This window comes from Chanodichthys erythropterus, chromosome 22 (genome assembly GCF_024489055.1).
Source record: "Chanodichthys erythropterus isolate Z2021 chromosome 22, ASM2448905v1, whole genome shotgun sequence".
Classification (NCBI taxonomy): domain Eukaryota; kingdom Metazoa; phylum Chordata; class Actinopteri; order Cypriniformes; family Xenocyprididae; genus Chanodichthys; species Chanodichthys erythropterus.
In genome coordinates, this window is record NC_090242.1 from 12133751 (window position 1) to 12155850 (window position 22100).

Here is a 22100-nt window from a genome sequence, read left to right on the forward strand (position 1 = left end):
GGGTTGCTGCAGGAAAAACGGGTGAGTGATAATTGCACAGAAGCTGTGGAGGTGTGTGTGTGTGTGTGTGTGTGTGTGTGTGTGTGTGTGTGTGTTTTCTTCTTTTCAAAAAATTATTTTTCATTTAACCCCTTCATTGCTGTGTGCTTTTTTCTGCATTGTGGCTGATATGTAGATAGTACCTCCCAAAATTAAGGATCCAAATTAGGGTGCAATTCTCACTATTAACTATGACTTGTGCCTCAATAAACGCCTAATTATTGCTTATTAAAGGGTTAGTTCACCGAAAAATGAAAATAATGTCATTAATTACTCACCTTGATGTCGTTCCACACCTGTAAGACCTTCGTTCATCTTCGGAACACAAATTAAGATATTTTTGATGAAATCCGATGGCTCAGTGAGGCCTGCATAGCATCTCTCAAGATCCATAAAGGCACTAAAAACATATTTGAAACAGTTCATGTGACTTCAGTGGTTCTATCTTAATATTATAAAGTGATAAGAATACTTTTTGTGCACCAAAAAAAACAAAATAATGGGCCGATTTCAAAACACTGCTTCATGAAGCTTCTGAGCTTTATGAATCTTTTGTTTCAAATTAGTGGATCGCCTATCAAATGGCTAAAATGCTGAAATCACTTGACATTGGTGCTCCGATTCACTGATTTGATTCGTAAAGCTCTGAAGAAGCGTTTTGAAATCAGCCCATATTGATATTGTTGAAAAGTTTTGTTTTTTTGTCGCACAAAAAGTATTCTTGTCACTTTATAATACTAAGATAGAACCACTGAAGTCACATGAACTGTTTTAAATATGTTTTTAATACCTTTATGGATCTTGAGAGTTGCTATAACATTGCTGGCAATGGAGGCCTCACTGAGCCATCGGATTTCATCAACAATATCTTAATTTGTGTTCCGAAAATGAATGAAGGTTTTACGGGTGTAGAACGACATCAGGGTGAGTAATAAATAACATTATTTTCATTTTTGGGTGAACTAACCCTTTTAATAGTTATTAAGGTAGTTAAGTTTAGGTATTAGGTAGGATGTAGAATAAGGTCAAGCAGAATAAAGCATTAATATTGGCTTTATTAGTGCTAATTAACAGCCAATATCCTAGTAATATGCATGCTGCTAATAAGCAGCTAGTTAATTATGAGAATTGGACCCTAAACTAAAGAGTTACCTTTTTTGACTGAGAGGGCTACAAGTGTTACTATATTTTTAGGATCATTTAACCTTTTCAAATCATGTTCACGATTTGTGTGTGTGTTCGCATAGCAAATACCACAAAAGTCACCAAGTGTCCTACCATTCCAATGAAGTAAAAAAAAAAAATCAAAATGTAAAATATTTTGGTCGGAAGTAACCGAAGAGCACCAGAGGGTTAATTATCTTGCTTTGAAACAGCCAACATTAATGGTATGGAATTAGTTGATTTACACCCCTGGAATGTGTAACAACCAATCAAAATCAAGAATTCTAAACATACATTTACTACTGTACCATAGAGTGAAAGAACCACTTTATGTAAGGCTTCTAACAGGTTAAGTTTTAAACCCTGCTGTTTATCATTTGGTTTTTATAGCTGGTTGCTGGCAGCGTGGTGATGGCGTTCGAGGAGGTGTGTCCAGAACGGATCGACCTGATCCATAAGAACTATCGGAAGCTGTGTAACATGCTGGTGGATGTGGAGGAGTGGGGTCAGGTCGTCATCATACACATGCTGACACGCTACGCCAGGACACAGTTTGTTAGCCCGTGGAGAGAGGTGTGTGAGCCAGTGTGTGTGTTTTCATTAAATCATTAAGCACAAATTGCATTTAATCATTATTTACATATTTTTAAAGCTCAGCTATCAAGAAAAGCGGTTTCAGTTGAACACGAAATTGCTGATCTGAATTTCATTTTCTTTTTCAATCTTTTTCAATGCTAGCATTGAGGGTTTCAGGTATGAAGGAGTGTTGGAGAGAGAACTATATGTGCTGTATCTCTAAATGATGCTATGTAGACTCTTTTAATTATTTTTGGTTTGAAGTGTGTTTGATTTATGGATTCATTAGATATTTGTGTTCATTAATCATGTGTGTGATTGTAGGATGCCGTGTTTGATGAGAATAGCGAGAAAATGTTTTACGATTCTGAGGAAGAGAGGAGAGTGGATGAGTCCAAACCGTACGTCATGGATCCAGACCACAGACTCTTGCTCAGAAACACTAAACCATTGTTACAGAGCAGAAACACTGCAGTGAGTACACACACACACACACACACACTTACTTTGAGTTTCCATTTTTTTATGTGGACTTTTTATGGTTATGGTTTTATACTGTACAAACTGATATTCTATCCCTTAACTACCCATCACAGAAAACTTTCTGCATTTTTGCATTTTCAAAAAAATCAAAACAACCTAATTTTGTATGATTTAAAGGGTTAGTTCACCCTCATGTCGTTCCACACCCGTAAGACCTTTGTTCATCTTCGGAACACATATTAAGATATTTTTGATGAAATCCGATGGCTCAGCGAAGCCTCTATTGACAGCAAGATAATTAATGCTCTCAGATGCCCAGAAAAGTACTAAAGACGAGAATACTTTTTGTGTGCCAAAAAAACAAAATAAGGACTTTATTGAACAATATCTAGTGATGGGCGATTTCAAAACACTGCTTCATGAAGCTTCGAAGCTTTACAAATCTTTTGTTTCGAATCAGTTGTTCGGAGTGCCAAAGTCGCGTGATTTCAGTAAATGAGGCTTTGTTACATCGTAAGTATTTCGAAATGTTTCGAAATTTGTTTCACGTGACTTTGGCAGTTTGATTCACGCTCCGAACAACTGATTCAAAACAATTGTAAAAACATTTGTAAAGCTTCAAAGCTTCATGAAGCAGTGTTTTGAAATCGCCCATCACTAGATATTGTGGAATAAAGTCGTTATTTAGTTTTTTACAAAAAGTATTCTCGTCGCTTCATGACATTAAGGTTGAACTACCGTAGTCACATGAACTGTTTTAAATATGTCTTTAGTAGCTTTCTGGGCATTGAAAGTGTTAATTATCTTGCTGTCAATGCAGGCCTCACCGATTTTATCAAAAATATCTTAATTTGTGTTCCGAAGATGAACGAAGGTCTTACGGGTTTAGAATGACATGAGGGTGAGTTATTAATGATGGAATTTTCATTTTTGGGTGAACTAACCCTTTACTGTTTTCCTAATGGGGACCAAAAATGTCCTAGGGAGTAAGTGCACAACGCCTCTGCACTTATTTCTGATTTCTCTCAACGTGGGGACAAGAAAGCTGTCAGTTAATAATTGGGAAAACAAAGTAACTTGCATTACTTATTTGAAAAAGTAATTTGGATATTTTGATGTAAAGTAATGCATTACTTTACTAGTTACTTAAAAAAAGTAATCTCATTACTTGTATTGCTTTACATTACAGCATTGATATTGTAATATATCAAATATTATTATATGTAAAAATACAAAATAATAATATTATTACATTACATAATATAATATAAGCAATTTTTTTGGCCATATCTACTTTTTCACCTCTTATGGGTATGAAAGTTGTCTTGTGCTTTTGAGGCATGCATTTTTTTAGGTGGATAAACTTCTAGTCCAGCATTTCTGATATAATTCCTGTAGGTGAAGCCACGTTTAGCTAATAGTGCATCCTTTTTGCTTTATTAATTCATATTTAATCTATAATATTCCCTTTAATACACTCACATATTCTCATATCCACACACATCTGCGCTCTCCATTTCTCTCTTTCTCTCTCTTGTGCTCTTTCCTGTTCAACTTTGAGCAATAGTGAAGGCCTTCAGGATGCACCTGAGTGTGTGTGTGTGTGTGTGTGTGTGTGTGTTTTGTGTTTTGTGAGTGTAAGTGTGTGTGTGTTTGTACATCAGAAAATTAGAGGGACCAAGGCTGTGTCAGACACAGCTCAATCACGTTACATACACTCAGCCATAGAAATGTGCTCAGAAAATGTTATTCCTTCCTACATAACACACACAGTGACTCAAGTGCTCCATCAACCTGGAAGCTCAAGGTCTGTGTATGTGTGTTTTTTGAAGTGTATGTGTGTGATATGTTTTGATTAAAACTTGTCCTGCTTTGTTCTACACTCAGTGTGCATTCTGTCTTTATCAGCTCTCTCACTTTCTCTCTGCTGGTTTAGCGGTTGATGTGTTGAAGTCTGCTGTCCTGTTCGTATATTGGGGTCAAAGTAATTTGGGGAAGACAAAATCATTACATACATTGAAGGCTTCCTAATCTATCACCATCTATCTCTTTTTCCATCTCTCTCTAACCCTCCTCTTCCTCTTTTTCTCACTTCACGTGTCTCTGGGACTCTCCACCACGACTCCCATTAATCTGTCTCTCTTTCATGGGCTACTTTTTATGTCCACCCATTCTATATGTCTATCTCTTACTCTTACTCCCTTTATAAACGTACCATAGAAAAAGCATGGTAATATCATGTTTTTGGATGCTATAATGCTTGGAAGTACTTAATTAATCATTTATTTTTTTAGGTTGTGATGGCAGTATCTCAGCTGTACTGGCATTTGGCCCCTAAACATGAAATTACCATCGTCACCAAGTCCCTGGTGAGACTCTTGAGGAGCCACAGGTAAAACACTATGAGAGAAATGGGATGGAAATATAGTTGTCAAATCTGTAAATCTAAATCCTTTTTTTTTTTTTTTTTTTTGGTTTCCTCCGTGGCTCTCTTAGGGAAGTTCAGTATGTTGTGTTGCAGAACATCGCCACCATGTCTATTCAGAGGAAGGTACAGACTCACTAAAACATTCATGCTGCAGTTCTCATGAAATCTGAACATATTATAAATGATTTACAAGCAATAAGGTCTAAATGTGTTAGTCTATTTTAGGTGCTTCATCTGAGGTAAACAGTAAACCCTGAGGTAAAATGAGAGCTAGGCCAGAATTCTGAAGGAAATCATGAGGTAAAATATGAAGTAAATCAAAAGTTAATATCTGAGGTAAATGCTGAGGTTAAATGAGAGCTAGGCCTGAATTCTGAGGGATAAAAATTAGGTAAAATATGAAGGAAATCATAAGGTAATATCTGAGGTAAAAACTGAGGTAAAATGAAAGCTAGGCTAGGCCAGAATTCTGAGGGAAATCATGAGGTAAAATATGAAGTAAATCAAGTTAATATCTGAGGTAAATGCTGAGGTTAAATGAGAGCTAGGCCTGAATTCTGAGGGATAAAAATTAGGTAAAATATGAAGGAAATCATAAGGTAATATCTGAGGTAAAAACTGAGGTAAAATGAAAGCTAGGCCTGAATTCTGAGGGAAATCGTGAGATAAAATGTGAAGTACATCATTAGCTAATATCTGAGGTAAAAACTGAGGTAAAATGAAAGCTAAGCTAGGCCTGAATTCTGAGGGAAATCATGAGGTAAAATATGAAGTAAATCGTAAGGTAAGATCTGAGGTAAAATGAGAGGTAGGCCTCAATTCTGAGGGAAATCATATGGTAAAATATGAAGTAAAAGGGAAGATCTGAGGTTAAATCTGAAGCTTAATTTATGTCTTAAACAAACTGAGGGTAATATCTGACATAAACTGTGATAAAATCTAATATCTTCTGAGGTAAACACTCAGTTATAATCTGAAGTATGCTTATTTTAGTTAATGTCTGAAAAAAATCTGAGGTATTGGTTTGAGGTAAACACCAAGTTATAATCTTACGTAAATTATGGTGTCTGGAGTAAAATCTGAATTAAATTATTCGTTAAAATCTGAGGTAAATACTCAACGTAGAAATCTGATGGTAGGTGTAAATTAGGAGGTAAACTAAGATGTATGCAGGTAAATGATGAAGGTTAATTCTGAGGTAAAATGCCAAACACTAATGTAGATTCTGAGGTAAATGCTGAGGTAATGTTTTAAGGTAATCACTAAGATTACAAAGCAAAAATGTAAGGTACAAACTATAATCTGATTCGAACAGGTAAAACCTGAGGTAACATTAGTGTTGTTGTTTTTTTCAGGGGATGTTTGAACCCTTCATGAAGAGCTTTTATGTGAGGTCTACAGATGCCACACACATCAAAACACTCAAGGTAAAACAAATTTCATTATTGTTTTGTGTTGCAGTGCAGTGTTAATGCACAGTAGCTGTGAACCTCTCATATCTGCTTGTTTGTTGATGTTTTGTGGTTTATCTGATGTTTATCTCGTCTGTTTAAATTCTTCAGCTGGAGATTTTAACTAACCTGGCTAATGAAGCAAACATCTCCACCATACTGAGAGAATTCCAGGTAAAGTTTCAAAGATTGAATTGATTTGTTTTCTCTATTTTCTCTGTGCTTTGTGAATTAAGCTTTACGCTTAACAGCTGTGTTTAAAAACCTGTTGAGCTGCCTATCTGGACAGCATTTTAGGCATCATAAAGCAGGTTGGCTGGTTTTATCTAGTCTTCTAGACTAGTCATAGCTAGTTTTAGAGTTTTGGTCAGTCTGGTTTTAGCTGGTCATGACCACCCAATTACCAGTTTAAGCTCGTTTTAGCAGTTTTTTTCAGTAGGGTGAGGTAAAAGCTGAGAGGAAAAAACCTCTTGAGTTGAATTCTAAGATGAAGTTTGAGGGAAAATGCTGAGCTTCGAATACATTTATGATGCCTAAAAATGTGGCTGGGCAGCTCACTAGGTTTTAAAACAGCAGAGGAATAGCCGTTTTAAGCAAATGTTTGTGTGTTCTAGACGTATGTGAAGAGTCAGGATAAGGCATTTGCGGCGGCCACCATCCAGGCCATCGGCCGGTGTGCCACTAACATCTCTGAGGTGACAGACACCTGCCTCAATGGCCTGGTTCTCTTGCTGTCCAACAGAGACGGTAATCATACACTAACCTCTCTGGAGCCTTTTTCTTTTAAAGTTATTGTTTGATTATAAGCAGCAGTGCTTCTCATTGCCTGATGGCACTGTGATGAAGTTCATTATGTCTTGCAGCGTAGTCAAAATAGACAAAGACAGAGCCATTATCACCACAGATGCAAACATTAATATTGTTTTTGACAAAAGCATGTCATAGTTTCTATGATTTATTACAATGATAAAATTAATTTATAATACAGATGCTGTAATTTATACACAGTAGCAAGAATAAGTTTGTGAACCCTTTGAAAATATCTGGATTTTTGCATCGATTACTCATTAAATGTGGTCTGATCTTTAACAGTTATACACATCTGACTAAGATCTAAGAAGAAACAAATAATGGATCTAAGGGACTCAATGAATCTGTGAATCAAACGGCTTGATTAATCTGAATCTGAATGAATTTATTCACTAAAATGACTCCCAGACATTACATATGAGAGCGAGAGAACATTATAAGAGCATGTGTATGATTATTTCCTCAGCTCGCTCAAAAAATGTTAGTAAATTATAATAAAAGTTAAAATTAGATTGCTCCTTTTACTTAGTTACTCCACAAACACTGGTTACTATAGTTAGTTATTGTTACTATAGGGGAAAAAAAATACTAATATTGGCTTGTTAGTGTATTTACGTGTTTCTTTCCTTTGTAGAGACTGTTGTTGCGGAGAGTGTCGTGGTTATCAAGAAACTTCTGCAGACTCAACCATCACAGCACAGTGACATTATCAAACACATGGCCAAACTCTTTGACAACATCACTGTGAGAGACGTGCACAATATTACACAATTAGTGCTGTTGTGTGTGCAACTATTGTCTGATATTTGGTGTCCATTGTCTCTTTAGGTTCCAATGGCGAGGGCCAGCATCCTGTGGCTGATGGGTGAATACTGTGAACACGTTCCTAAAATTGCCCCCGACGTCCTGCGAAAGATGGCCAAGACCTTCACTAGTGAAGAGGACATTGTCAAACTACAGATTGTCAACTTGGCTGCCAAACTCTACTTGACCAATTCCAAACAGGTGAAATCAAATCACACTTTGATTGTGTGTGTCTGTGTCTGTGTCTGTGTGTGTGCGACTGTGTGTTTTATCTTCCTTTCTCTCATACAGACGAAATTGCTGACTCAGTACATACTGAACTTGGGCAAGTACGATCAGAACTATGACATCAGAGACCGAACACGGTTCATTCGTCAGCTGATTGTTCCAAATGAGAAGAGCGGAGCCCTGAGCAAATACGCTCGTCGGATCCTGATGGCTCCCAAACCGGCTCCTGTTTTGCAGTCTGCCTTCAAAGGTTGGTAACATTTTGATCACACATGTGACATATCTCTGTAAAAAATTATTTTTTAAAAATGAATGACTGGTAATACAAGTCATGGGAATTCACTGGTCATAATTGTGATCATTCATTCATTCATTCATTCATTCATTCATTCATTCATTCATTCATTCATTCATTCATTCATTCATTCATTCATTCATTCATTCATTCATTTATCTATCATATATAATAAATAACAACTTATATTTATTATATTATAAATATAGTATTATATTTTTCAATATTAAATATATGTATATATGTTTATTTATATATGTACAGTCAAACCAAAATATATTCAGACTCCATTTCATTCATTAATAGTTTATTCACTATAGTTTAAAAAAAATGGTAATAAAATATGACAAGATCTCAAAGGTAAACTGTGTCAGAAAAAATTAATCTTAATTATGTCAGATAAGACTTAAGCAAAACATGGTCTGGTCAAAGTGTCTGAATAATTTTTGTTTCTAAATTTTATCAATTTTACTGGTAGTCCACTATATGAAGAATTTTTGGGTATAATATGTCAGTTTATTTTATTTTGCTATCCTCACTTACATAATTGAACTATAGTGTCCTGCACCCACTAGTAAAAATATATAAAACACATCTGAATAATTTTTGGTGTGACTGTATAAATAATACAATATATAAATACATATATATTATATCATGTAATTATAATCAGATAAAATATTAAATACTAATTGTTTTTTATATATATATATATATAAAATATATATATATATATATATATATATATATATATATATATATATATATATATATATATATATATATATATATATATATATAAAATATATATATATAATTATTTTTTTAGTAGTCCACCTGAAACTTGTGGTACAAAATGCAAATAATGTAGTTTATTTAATGAGTTATTTAAGTTGAGTAGTAAGATATTTTAACAGCTAGAAAATAGAATTTTTTTAACCTGTAAAAATGAATGACTGGTATAACAAATCATATGAATTCAGTGGTCATAATTGTGGTTATTTATTTATCTGTTTATTTATTTATTTTTCTTTCATATTTATCATATGTAATAATGAACAACATTATATTATTATTATTATTAATTAACTTTTTTTTAATAGTCCACCTGAAACTGGGGGTACAAAATGCAAATAATATATATATATTTTTTTAGGTCTGGAAAAGTTATAAAAAGTTGTTAAATGATTTTTAAAAAATGAATGACTGGTATTACAAATCATGGGAATTCAGTGGTCATAAGATGTGGGATCCCTCAAACCATTCTGTGCAAGATTTGAACTTACAACCTTTCAGTTTCCACCCAAGATCTGTAACCTCTAGGCCATATCTCTCATGTTTAAAGCTTTGGTGTATGATAAAACAGTTGAAGCAGTTAAAATCTGGCGGAGTCTGTTTACTGTCATGCTCTGATTCTAAATTACACCATCAGGTCTATACGAACTTAAGAGTTCTGCTGACATTGATTTTCGCCCGCTTTCTCTTATTTCATCACATCATTCCATTCCAGCAGGGTTTCAGAGCTGAAACACACAACATTGTCATGGGAATTCTTCCCCACAGGCCATGACAGCAGCGCTAACCCGTAAATATCAATACAGCACGCAGGAACACTCTGCAACTGATCGTATCAAACAGCACACAAATATTTTTTCCCGCCCCTGAGCTGGACCTTTTTTTTTTTCTTTTTGTTTTTCAGGATTAGCATTGTGAATCTGGATGCTACACCTTCTGTTCCTCTCGTGCAGAATTGAATTGTTGGATTTTGCGTAATTTGATAACAGACAGTCGAATATGTGAGCCCCGTCCACCCCTCACACGCCCACACGTTGGTTTTCAACTCCTCCTGTACGTTCACGAACTTCACCTGCAATTAACCAGGAGTAATTACGCTCACAAGCAGGAAAAGGGTGTTACTCATTTGCTCCTGTAGATACATGGATGGATGCATTGATGGATGCATGGATGGATTTGGGTTTTGCGCAAAGGATGCGCTCCGTGTGATTGATGCCGGCTGTCGCTGGGGGTAATTTTTTGTTGTGCTGAGTATCGTTCTCGCTGCTTGGTAAAGCGTGTCCCGCTCTTAATAGGAGGTAATAAAGTTTGTAAGGGCTGATTATGCTTCTCTGTGATGAAACTCAAAGCGACATGTCTTTGTATGTGTTTTTTTTTTAACTCTCATGTGACACACAACCTGAACCATCATGCTTTAGCTGAAAACCTCATCCAAACCGAACCAGTGCATTGATAATCTACTGAACTCAAATCTGTGCTCTACATCTCCTGTTTTTGGCTCTGATGGTTCCGCTTTCATTTTAATACAATGATTTCATGATTGTCCCCATGGTTACTATAGATTAAAATAAATTGGTATACTGAAACATACAGCCATTAGTCTTTATTTCATTAATGCGGCATAAATTTACCCTATAACTTTTGCGAGACATTTAACTGCTGCTGTCATTTTTAATATACATGGTTTAGATCTACTGTGTGCGTTGGTAGTTTTTCGCTCATGTTTATATTCTGCAGAGCCAGAGCGATTATGCGTTCATATACCTTGGTTATTATGGGACGTACCCGGCGTATTGTGAGAAGGGCACATGGGCAGATCTGAATGCCGTGGCATTTCTACCTGTTTAATGTCAATTACTCAGCAGGTCTCTTGAAGGCCTGTGGGGACACTTATTGCTTTTTTTTGTTTATTATGACAAAGAAGTACAGTAAACCTAGAGTTGGAGGCATAAACTAGAAGCCTTCTTATTCGTCAAAAGTTTTGCTGCACAAGACTATCTGCATAACATATCATCCACTTCACAGCTTGTTCAGCACAGTTTGGTTTGTTTTCAAACTTTTTATGCCACATACAGTATATGTTGATATGATATGATTCCTAAACTATAAAGGAAGTTAGAATAGATTAGAATAGTTAGAATTAGAATAGATTATTTTATTCAACTTTATTGTCATTGTACTTAGTATAAGTTATTTTATTAATTATTAATCATTATTTTATATAGTGAAAAAATATTTTAATATTTTCACAACTTATATAGTGAAAATAATATTTGAAATATTAGTCTGGAACATATTTACAAAATATTTGACGCTATTTTTTTTTTCTGATTATAGAATATAATAACTTGATTAATCTCATAATACCATCGGTCAGAAAGCAGAATTAAATGAGTCAACTGTCAATTTCAGTCAATTTTAATGTTTTTTTTATTTATTAATTCATTCATTTAGTATTTTTATACTTATTTTAACTTTTTCTTTTTGTTTACTTTATTTTCAGTTACCTTGACTTTTACCATTGAATTGATATTTGTCTTTGGAAGATGGCCAACAAAGCGAATGCTATTAAAGGGTTAGTTCACCTAAAAAAGAAAATTGTCATTTATGTCGTTCCACACCCGTATTCATGCTTGTAACACAAATTAAGATATTTTTGATAAAATCCAATGGCTCAGTGAGGCCTCCATTGACAGCAAGACAATTAACACTTTCAGATGCCCAGAGACATATTTAAAACAGTGGTTCAACCTTAATATTATGAAGCGACGAGAATACTTTTTGTGCGCCAAAAAAAAAAAAAAGAGACTTTATTCAATAATATCTAGTGATGGACGATTTCAAAACACTGATTCATGAAGCTTTACAAATCTTTTGTTTCGAATCAATGGTTCAGAGCGTGTATCAAACTGCCAAAATCACGTGATTTCAGTAAACGAGGCTTCGTTACGTGTGAAATAAATGAAATTTCAATGGTTCACCACTGGGGGGGGGGGCGTGACTTTGGCAGTTTGAAACGTGCTCCGAACCACTAATTCGAAACAAAATATTTGTAAAGCTTCGAAGCTTCATGAAGCAGTGTTTTGAAATTGCCCATCACTAGATATTGTGGAATAAAGTCATTATTTAGTTTTTTTTGGTGCACAAAAAGTATTCTCGTCACTTCATAATATTAAGGTAACCTTACTAAAATCTACATCTTTAGTAGCTTTTAGTAAGGTCTTACGGGTGTAGAATGACATGAGAGAGTAATTAATGACAATTTTCATTTTTGGGTGAACTAACCCTTTAAAACCTTTTTAGATGTTTTCTGTCACCATGAAACTGCACTGTATTTAATGACATCAACATGTATTTGTCCGTTTTTCAGATCGAGATCGTTTTCAGCTTGGCACGCTCTCTCATACGCTCAATTCTCATGCCACTGGGTACCTGGAGCTTTCTGATTGGCCGGCTGTCGCTCCTGACCAATCAGTAAGAAATGTGGAGGTAGTAGAAGTGGTAAGACGACCTTTTCTATTGCTTTGTTTTTTTTAAACACACATTCTTCACAAAATGTTAACAAATGTCTATAAAATAAACTGACCTCAGAGTACAGGGTATTTGTAGTGCAGTGATGCCACCACGTCTCAAATGATTATGACCTCATTTACTGTTCCTGTGTGTCTGGGGCAGGTGAAAGAGACCGGGTCAGCAGCGCTAGGTAAATCCAAACCTGCCAAATCAGATAAGAAGTTCTACTCTGATTCTGAGGAGGAAGAGGAGGAGGAAGAGGAGGAGGAGGAGGAGGAGGAGGAGGAAGAGGGAAGCAGTAGTGAGGACAGTAGTAGCAGCAGTGAAGGTAAAACATGAATTTGGCTTGGTTAGAGGATGTTTTTCCAAATAAATCCTTGTCTTAACATGTTTGTGTGTGCATGTAGAATCTGAAAGCGAATCTGAGAGTGAGGAGAACAGTGATGATTCAAACAAGAGCAGCTCCAGCCAATCAGTGAAGAGCTCCAGTGAATCAGACTCTGACAAGAAGAAAACTCAGAAAAACAAAAAACTACAACAACACAAACCAGCCAGCAAAGACAGGTACCAATGTCATATACAATGTAAACACATTCTTCTTTTGTGTTCAGCAGAAGAATTTCATACAATTTTGAAACAACTTTGCTGAATTCCAGCACTTAATACTTACATCACATGCTATTGCTAATTTTGAAGTGTTCATGTGCGCATAAATATATAGACAGATGGTATGTGAGATGCTTTGGACTTTGGTCTTCTGACTTTTTTGGTGTGTTTTGCTCAAGTGTGCCCACAAGTGGACGCACAATGTACGACTTGGGTTTTATATATGTGCAGGAGGTATATAATGTGTGTTTAGTGTGTGTCTGTTTGTGTGATTGTGTATGCTGCAGCATAAAACGTGACTAATAAAATGTGGCACCAATAATCTCACCCTCCATCTGTTCATATGCACACACACACACACTCACACACATGCCAGGACTCAACAATAAGAATTTTTTTTCTCAGTAATTCAGATTTTTACAACATTTTCACTGGCCGCACCACAAAGAAACTATACATTTTATTTTTAGCAATACGTTTTTATGTGCCAGAAATATGTGCATTTTCATTCCATTTTTTCATTCCAAGTTTGTTTCAGTTAAAAAGCTCTAATGTAAATCATTAACAACTATAAGTTTATGAACATACATTTTGTTTAAAAAAAAAAAAATGACACACAGTGCAAACCTTTTATAATGATTGATTTATTTTTTCAACCCATTACTGGTGCAAAATTATCAAGTCACATTTGCAATTTGTTAACATTAATAACCACTTTAATATCAGCAGAATTTGCAATGACAATGTTTCATTTATCGCATAAACCAAATGTTTACATTTTCAAGGCATAAAAACTCAAATGACCAGGGACTGACCCGGTACACATACAGAGTTCACACTGTTGATTGTTGTGATGTAATGCTCCTGTAGTTGACCCTACTGCTTTCATTAGAGGCTGTAATTAAACAGCTAATACACAAACACACACACACACACAGACACATGTATGATGCTCTCTTTGCCTGATTTGTTTGATGTTCTGCCATCATTGTGCGTAATTTAAGGCTCTCGCCCACATCCTCAACCACCGTGAAATGCTCTCATTAATACACACACACACCCCCCTGCTTTAATGCTGCTGTTGAACTGTGCACACTTCAGTTAGATGGTGCGTTTGTGTGTGTGTGTGTGTGTGTGTGTGTGTGTGTGTGTGAGAGCGCGCACCACTTCTTGTTCTGAGCAAATGAAATCCAAAGGCCAAATTAATCCATCTAATCATTTCACAATTAAACAGACATTGTTCCCTCTGCTAATTTAGCCAACTCTCTTTCTCTCTCTCTCTCTCTCTCTGACTTATCAATGTCCCTTTTGATGTTTGAACACTAAAATGTTCTTTAGGGATAACTCATTGTTGAACAGTAGGGGTGTGACTAAAATGTGACGAGATTTCTCGTCGAGGCGAAAAGTAGTCTCGTGATATTGCCATGACAGAGTGGTTAGGATGATTAGAAAAAGAATATCCCGCCACTACGTATACATTACGCCTCCACTGTCGTTTTTCTTTGTATTTAAATAAAAAACATTTAATTCAGTTGGATAACGGTCGCTGATTTACAGAGTGATTTACGCGCGAAAGTGAAAGTAAACGCGAGCGCGCATTCAAACGCGATTTCAATACCCCGCATTTTGAAAGCGACTCCATGCAAATATCTCTCAATATGAAAGCTATCTTAGGCTGGGCAGTGTAGTTGTAACCATCTCTTAGCTCTGTATCAAAGAAACATTTGGTCTTATTTGCACTTTGTATATTGAAAGAGTGCAATTATGGTTGCACTTATTGTAAAGTGTTACAAGATGATTAGTTAAAACATTTCAAATACACCTGCAGAATATTTATTCTAGTCATGTATTTCGCCATTGAGGATTTCTTAAAAATAGCGTGTAAAAATCTTGTCTCGTCTCGTTCTCGTGAACTCAATCTTGAATCTCGTCTCGTCACACCCCTATTGAACAGTTTATCTAATATGGCCCATCAATAAATATTTAAACATGTTTTACGTGATTACGCCGAGGTCCAGAAAAAGCCACCACTGTTTGACCTGTCAAACTCCCTTTTCAAGGATACTTTAAAGAAAATGGATATATGGAAAACAATCGTTCATGCACTTGGATTAAATGGTGAGAATTATTAACAGTGAGATCATAATGCCAGGCTAGCAAACAGTGTAGCATATAATTACCTCAGGTATCCAGCGCTAGTTTCGGCAAAATTGCCTTTTTTCCTTTGTTGCAGTGAAAAAGACTAGGCGTTGTTTTTATTCCACTATATTGATTTTCATCAGCTAAATTCAGTTAGATTAGATCGATTACACTAGCTATTCACTCGAAACATAGCATGCTGATGACATCTTCTGATTAAAATCGTGTAAATGCAACAAGAACAACAAAAACACGTACATACTTTGAAACCGCAGCTCTTGAGCTCAGAATAAACGCAAATATAGTTATCGTTGTAGTTATCGTTCTTGGTGTGAACAGGCCTTTATTCTCTATATCAGTGCACACTGTTTCTGAACTCCCTGAAAACACCTCCATTGTAGTCTTGTGATTCTTCTGAAAACGTACATGTCACTAGATTCTTCATTTAAAATAATTCCCGCCCATGGCATATGTGAAATAAAGGGGCGAGACTGAGTTTACTTTACTTTAGATTTGTTGAAACTCGCAGTTATGGTAAGGGTTGTGACATTTCCCGTAACGGTCGACCAATCACAACACGCTGGTCCAGCCAACCAATCAGCGCACAATGTGTTTTTCTGAAGGAGGGGCTTCATAGAGGCAGGAACTAAACAGAACGTTACTGACAGACAAAATCAAGACTTTGTAAAAGGGCATAACTGGTCCCTTTTAATATGTAGGTTAATTTTGCTGCTGTTCATTTGGTTAGTGAACTCCAACAAATAGTTTAACTGTGTCTGTGTGTGTGTGTGTGATCTTGACAGGAAACAGAAGAATGGGAATGCTGTAAAAAACGAATCCAGATCCGGAAGTGAATCAGGCTCTGAGAGTTCCTCATCAGAGAGCTCGTCTGAATCTGGATCAGAACTGGATTCCAATTCAGACTCGGGAACAGATCAGAAGAAAAACACAAAGTCTAAACCTGTCCAGTCCAAACCGGTCACAAAGGTAATAAGTACAAGCGAGTACAAACAAGTGTGAATATGAAGTTTTGCTGCACATTAAATGTATGTGTGTAACATCTGCCATCCATGTATTCACTTTAATGTTTGTGTGTATGTTCAGCAGGTTGAGAAGAAGGAAGTGTCTCTCCTTGATCTGGATGACTGTAAGTTTGTTTCTGTGCCATTTTTGATTTTTGATGAGTTGAGTTAAATTGAAAAATTACATTACAGTCAGATAATCATAGCAAGCAAATTACTCTATACTGTGTGTGTGTGTGTGCATGTTTTTGTGACACATCAGGACACAAATTTATATAATGACATGAGTATGACATAGGTATTACAAGGACATTACCCCATGTCCCCATTTTTCAAAAGGCTGATAAATCAAACAGAATGAGTTTTTTAGAGAAAGTAAAAATGTGCACAGTTTCCTGTGATGGGTAGGTTTAGGGGTAGAGCAATAGAAAATATGGTTTGTACAGTATAAAAACCATTACGCCTCTGGAATGTCCCCACAGTTCACAAAAACAAACCTGTGTGTTTTATATTTCTATATCATTTTTAAAGTAAGACTTTTTAAGTCATTTATTTACAAATTATATTCTATATTATTTTTAAACTAAAATCTCTATGGGGAAAAATTAATTTGAAAAATACAACTAGATTAGGTAACCATCTAGAGAAGAGAAGAAAAGTAGAGGAGATTTTTCTTGCTTTGGTTGAAGAGATGCATCTTCAGCTGCTTCTTAAGAGATGTGATGTTCTCAGCAGTTGGGAAGGAGGTTGGCAGGTCATTCCACCAGAGAGGAACAGAGAGAGTGAAAGTTTTGGAAAGTGAACTTTTGCCTTGTTGTGAGGGAACAACAAGGCATCAGCCATTCATTGACCTGAGCTGGTGGGAGGGATCATATGTTTGTAGTATTGAGTTGAGGTTGGGAGGAGCTATTCCAGTTGTAGTCCTGAAAGCCATTGTTCAAATTTTAAACTTGATTCTGGCCATAACTGGGAGCCTGTGGAGTGAGATCAGAAGGGGTGTCACGTGGGTTTTCTTTGGCTGATTGAGGACTAGACGTGTTGCCGTGTTCTGCATCATCATATTTAACTTGTTGTTGTTGTATTTGCAGTCTCACCCGCACCGGTGACCACAACCAAGAGTTCCATCCTGTCTCCTAGTCTCCTGTCTGACCTGCAGGGGCTCTCAGTCTCACCCACCGCATCAGCCTTACAGGTGTGTGTGTGTGTGTGTGCTTGTTTTTGTGACCTATCAGGACACAAATGTGTGTATAATGACATGGGAATGACATAGGTATTACAAGGAGAGGGTGCCTTATGAGGACATTACCCCATGTCCCCACTTTTCAAAAGGCTTATAAATCATACAGAATGAGTTTTCTGGAGAAAGTAAAAGTGTGCAGTTTCCTGTGATGGGTAGGGGTAGTGTAGGGGGATAGAAAATACGTTTTTTACAGTATAAAAACCATTACGTCTATGGAATGTCCACACAATTCACAAAAACAAATGTACGTGTGTGTGTGTGTGTGTGTGTGTGTGTCCTTTTTCTAACTTTTTGTGTTGGTGTTAAACAGCTCTCTGAAATACTTTATTCTGATTGGTCATTGAGTCATAAGTAAATATGAAGATCTTTTTGATGGAATCTGAGTAGGCTTGCAAAGGGGTGAAAAATTTCCAGGTAAACTTTCCAGAAAGTTTCCATGGGAACATGAGAATTTATTGGAAATTTGGGGACATTTATATAAACTGAAACAAAATAAATATAAACTTTTTCTTTAGTCAGCCTCGTAAATTGTCATTGAAATAGTGCTAAACAGCTAACATCTTCACATTTTGGTATTTGCTAGTTAAACTTTAATACCATAGATCAAATATATTTACCCAATTAATATCATCAAAACTTAATTAATGAAAAAACTTTCAAACTTAAAGGGATAGTTCACCCAAAAATGAAAATTCTGTCATCATTTACTCACCCTCAAGTTGTTCCAAATCTGTATAAATTTCTTTGTTCTGTTGAACACAAAGGAAGATATTTTGAAGAAAGTTTGTAACCAGGACACTTTGGGGCACTATTGACTTCCATTGTAGGAAAAAAAAAATACTATGGAAGTCAGTGGTGCCCCAAAACTGTTTGAGTTCTACAGAAAATGATGATAGAATTTTCATTTTTGGGTGAATTATCCCTTTAACTGTATATTCATTCTGTTTTGGTTTATTTTGCTTTAATGACTGACTGACTGTACGTACCTGTTCCTTTTTATCATTTTTTTTCTCCAGTCTTTTGTTTGTGTCCATCTAGATGTCTTGTATGTTCTTTGTTTCTTTGTCCTCTTGTATTATAGATTGGTTTTTCATTGACTTCCCTCTTTCTTCTCACCAGTGTGTGTCCAGCGTGTGTGTGTGTTGTCAGCGTATGTGATTGTTGACCTTTTGCAGTATGACGGCTCCTTCCTCTCCCGTGAGGGTCCTGTGTCAGGGAGAGAGGGATGTCAAGAGAGCGAGAGGGAGGGAGAGATGTCACTAAGAGATGAATGAAGCACGTGTGGTCATTTCTTCTCAAATACTATCTGTGTCTTTCTCTTTTAGGATTGACACATGAACTGTAATATCCCTGTGGCCCACAGATGCCTCCAAACAATAATGCGCACAGTCTTTAAGCGCGTTTATAGACCGACACCGCTGTCGAATTTCAACCAAAAGATTCTTAGTGGGATCTGGACCTTGATTTTATTGTTTGTAATATTTGGTGGTGTTTTTTACACTTTCACATGTTCAGAAAGACATCACTGACTCTATGCATATATAGTGATATTTTGTATTGAAAGGAGAATTGAGTTTATTTCTACGTAGTAAATACGGTGCTATATATACAAAAATAAATTAAAGGGTTAGTTCACCCAAAAATGAAAATGTCATTTATTACTCACCCTTCCTTTCCACACCAGTAAGACCTTCCTTCATCTTTGGAATGCAAATTATGATATTTTTGTTGAAATTCGTTGGCTCAGTGAGGCCTGCATAGCCAGCAATGACTTTCCTCTCTCAAGATCCATTAATGTACTAAAAACATATTTAAATCAGTTCATGTGATTTACAGTGGTTCAATATTAATATTATAAAGTGACGAGAATATTTTTGGTGCGCCAAAAAACAAAACAAAATAACGACTTATATTGTGATGGCTGATTTCAAAACACTGCTTCAGGAAGATTTGGAGTGTTATGAATCAAAGTGTCGAACCGCTGATTCGATACGCTGATTCATTATGCTCTGAAACTTCATGAAGGAAAATGTTATTGCTGGTTATGCAGGCCTTACTGAGCCATCGGATTTCAACAAAAATATCTTAATTTGTGTTCTGAAGATGAACGAAGGTCTTACGGATGTGGAACGGTATGAGAGTGAGTAATAAATTACATTATTTTCATTTTAGGGTAAACTAAACCTTTAATGAATGCTAACGAGTAACTATGGCTTGCTACACTACCGTTCAAAAGTTTGAGGTTGGTAAGATTTTTATTTTTATTTTTTTACTGTGATAATCCTTCAGGGATCATTCTAATATGCTGATTTGCTGCTCAAGAAACATTTCATGTTATTATCAGTGTTGAAAACTGTGATTTTTTTTTTTTTTTTTTTCAGTAAGTTAAAAAGAACAGAACAGAATTCAGAGAAGAGGGCGAGTAATTAATGACAATCACAATTTCTGTATCATATATTACAATTTCCATATCCACTCCTTCATATTCTCCAATTTCCAGTCTTTTTTCTGATATTATTAGTATTCTAATTTTATTAGAAAATTCTAAAATGCACCAGAAAAGCATGCAAAGATCATACTGAATTATTACTTAAGAGTATACGAACATGCTATTAAACTATGAACATTGACAGCGCTGTGGTTGAACTATGATTGCTGATAACCTTGATATCCTGGAGTCCGTGAAAACTTTTAAACTTCCTATAGGTTCTAACCTCCATCTGTCAGAATTCCTATTCTCCTCCTGTCCATCACTGCAGGGTTGCCCCTGCGACCTGTATCACCGCGTTGGGCGGGTGTCAGCGCGGCTGCTTTGATTGACAGGCTCGTCAAGACCGGGCCGCTGCGCAGCTAGAAGCTGTTAGGCACAGGTCATTAGAATACTACCCACGAGCCTCGGCGGGCAGGCTAATCAGAGCTGAAATAAAGGGTGAGATTGAGAGAAAGAGAAAGGGCTTATTTAAAGTCAATGCTATGCATAAATACATTACAGGCCGCTATAATCTTAGTCACGGTGGATAAACCTCATCTCTCTCGCTCGCACATACATGCATTCAAACGTGGTCATTTATTATGGTGTGTCACGTCACACAGCTGGTCTTTCTTAGCCGCGTGCATGCAGATGTATGAAAATATATTCATATGACACGGCCGTGTGTGTGTGTGTGTGTGTGTGACTTTGGCAGGCACGGGTACAGATGAAATAACGGTGTGTGAAATAGAGAGACACTCCGATGCATTCTGGGATGGTTAGCGGCGGTATTTAGCCGATCCGGGGTCAGTGTGCGAACTATCTGCCTCGGCTCCTCCCGTTTCTAATAACATTTTGACGTGCGGATCTGCTCTGAAATACTGTTTAAGCGCGCGCCGGGGGAGCCGGCTGATAACTTTTCATTCATAATTAGTGCGGGGCGAATGCGGGGCGTTGGAGGGAAATTGAACTGTCAGTGTAGGGCGAGCGGGGGGCGATCGAGGGCGAGCGCGGGCTGAGTGTGGGGTGGGGGGCGTTTGACCCCATCACAATCCGGGGGCCGCGTCATAATTTGTTCATTTGGTGCCCATCAGCCGGCCGGCGTTGCCGCGGTGACCCCGTTCTTCTCGGAGCACTCTCAGTGCCGTCCTCATTATGACTCAGCAGCAAGGTAGAAACGCACGTGGAGACTCTGACTCGTGCTGTCAATCACATGTGCTTACACATTTTAGCGTCGTTTTTCATGCACAGTAAGACCATTTTGATTTGATTGTGTGTTTAAAGTACATGGTTCAGTGTTTTCCCTAGGATATTGTGAGATTTTGGTTGGGTGGACCTCAGACTTTCTTGGGGGGGGGGTCCAGGGACATGGTCCCCTGGAAGTTTTTTTCTTTTTTTTTTTTTTGTATATTTAAAGTTAAATGCATCAATCTGGTGCACTTCAAGAGCAAACCCCTTTTCACTGATCAAATTGAACAGAATAATACAAAAAAAAAGTCTTTGCATTGACATTGACTTAGACCAGGGGTATTCAGGGAAAGTTCCAAGAGGTCCGGTCTCTATATTTCCTTCCCAGCTGAGGTCCGAACAATACTTTTTTGGAATAGTTAGTGGCCAAGCACAGAAGGTGCAATGGAACCTATTGTATTCGTTGGCATTTTCATTCCTCTTCTTCTTCTCTGAGAGTCTATGGCAGCCCATAGAACCGCTTGCGTGAAAGTTATATAATTTGGCACACTGATAGAGGACAGTCCCAACATTAACTACAGCAAATTTGGTGTCTCTAACGCCACGACGCTTCCAAAATTTCTCTTTTGAAGGGTTAGAAACAAACTGAGAATATGAATCCATGCCGAGTCCAGCAATACCTAACATGCTAGGTTTAGCCTTATGGTTTGTGCGATTTGGAACATTGCGATTTGGCGTTTTTGTCTTCGAAATTTAACTTTTTAAACTGTCTTTCATCCTAAATACAAACAGAACGGTGCATAATGGGGGGCCGTATTAAGAAATATCAAATATTGGGGGGAACTCCCC

At 36.8% G+C, this 22100-nt stretch overlaps 1 protein-coding gene across 2 annotated transcripts in view; it reads left to right on the forward strand.

Annotated features, from left to right (window-relative positions):
* ap3b1a (adaptor related protein complex 3 subunit beta 1a) overlaps positions 1–22100 on the forward strand; it is a 67259-nt gene that overhangs the window by 18981 nt on the left and 26178 nt on the right. Inside the window, exons 7-22 of one of the 2 annotated variants that reach the window (XM_067375051.1) lie at positions 1594–1776; positions 2104–2253; positions 4557–4654; positions 4759–4813; positions 6046–6117; positions 6253–6315; positions 6756–6888; positions 7586–7695; positions 7780–7956; positions 8047–8233; positions 12444–12574; positions 12749–12914; positions 12994–13150; positions 16135–16318; positions 16439–16478; positions 17442–17545. In XM_067375051.1, coding sequence (XP_067231152.1) covers positions 1594–1776; positions 2104–2253; positions 4557–4654; positions 4759–4813; positions 6046–6117; positions 6253–6315; positions 6756–6888; positions 7586–7695; positions 7780–7956; positions 8047–8233; positions 12444–12574; positions 12749–12914; positions 12994–13150; positions 16135–16318; positions 16439–16478; positions 17442–17545 — 2010 coding nt within the window. Of the gene's footprint in view, positions 1–1593; positions 1777–2103; positions 2254–4556; positions 4655–4758; positions 4814–6045; positions 6118–6252; positions 6316–6755; positions 6889–7585; positions 7696–7779; positions 7957–8046; positions 8234–12443; positions 12575–12748; positions 12915–12993; positions 13151–16134; positions 16319–16435; positions 16479–17441; positions 17546–22100 lie in introns of both variants that reach the window. The other variant, XM_067375049.1, reaches the window with a different exon arrangement.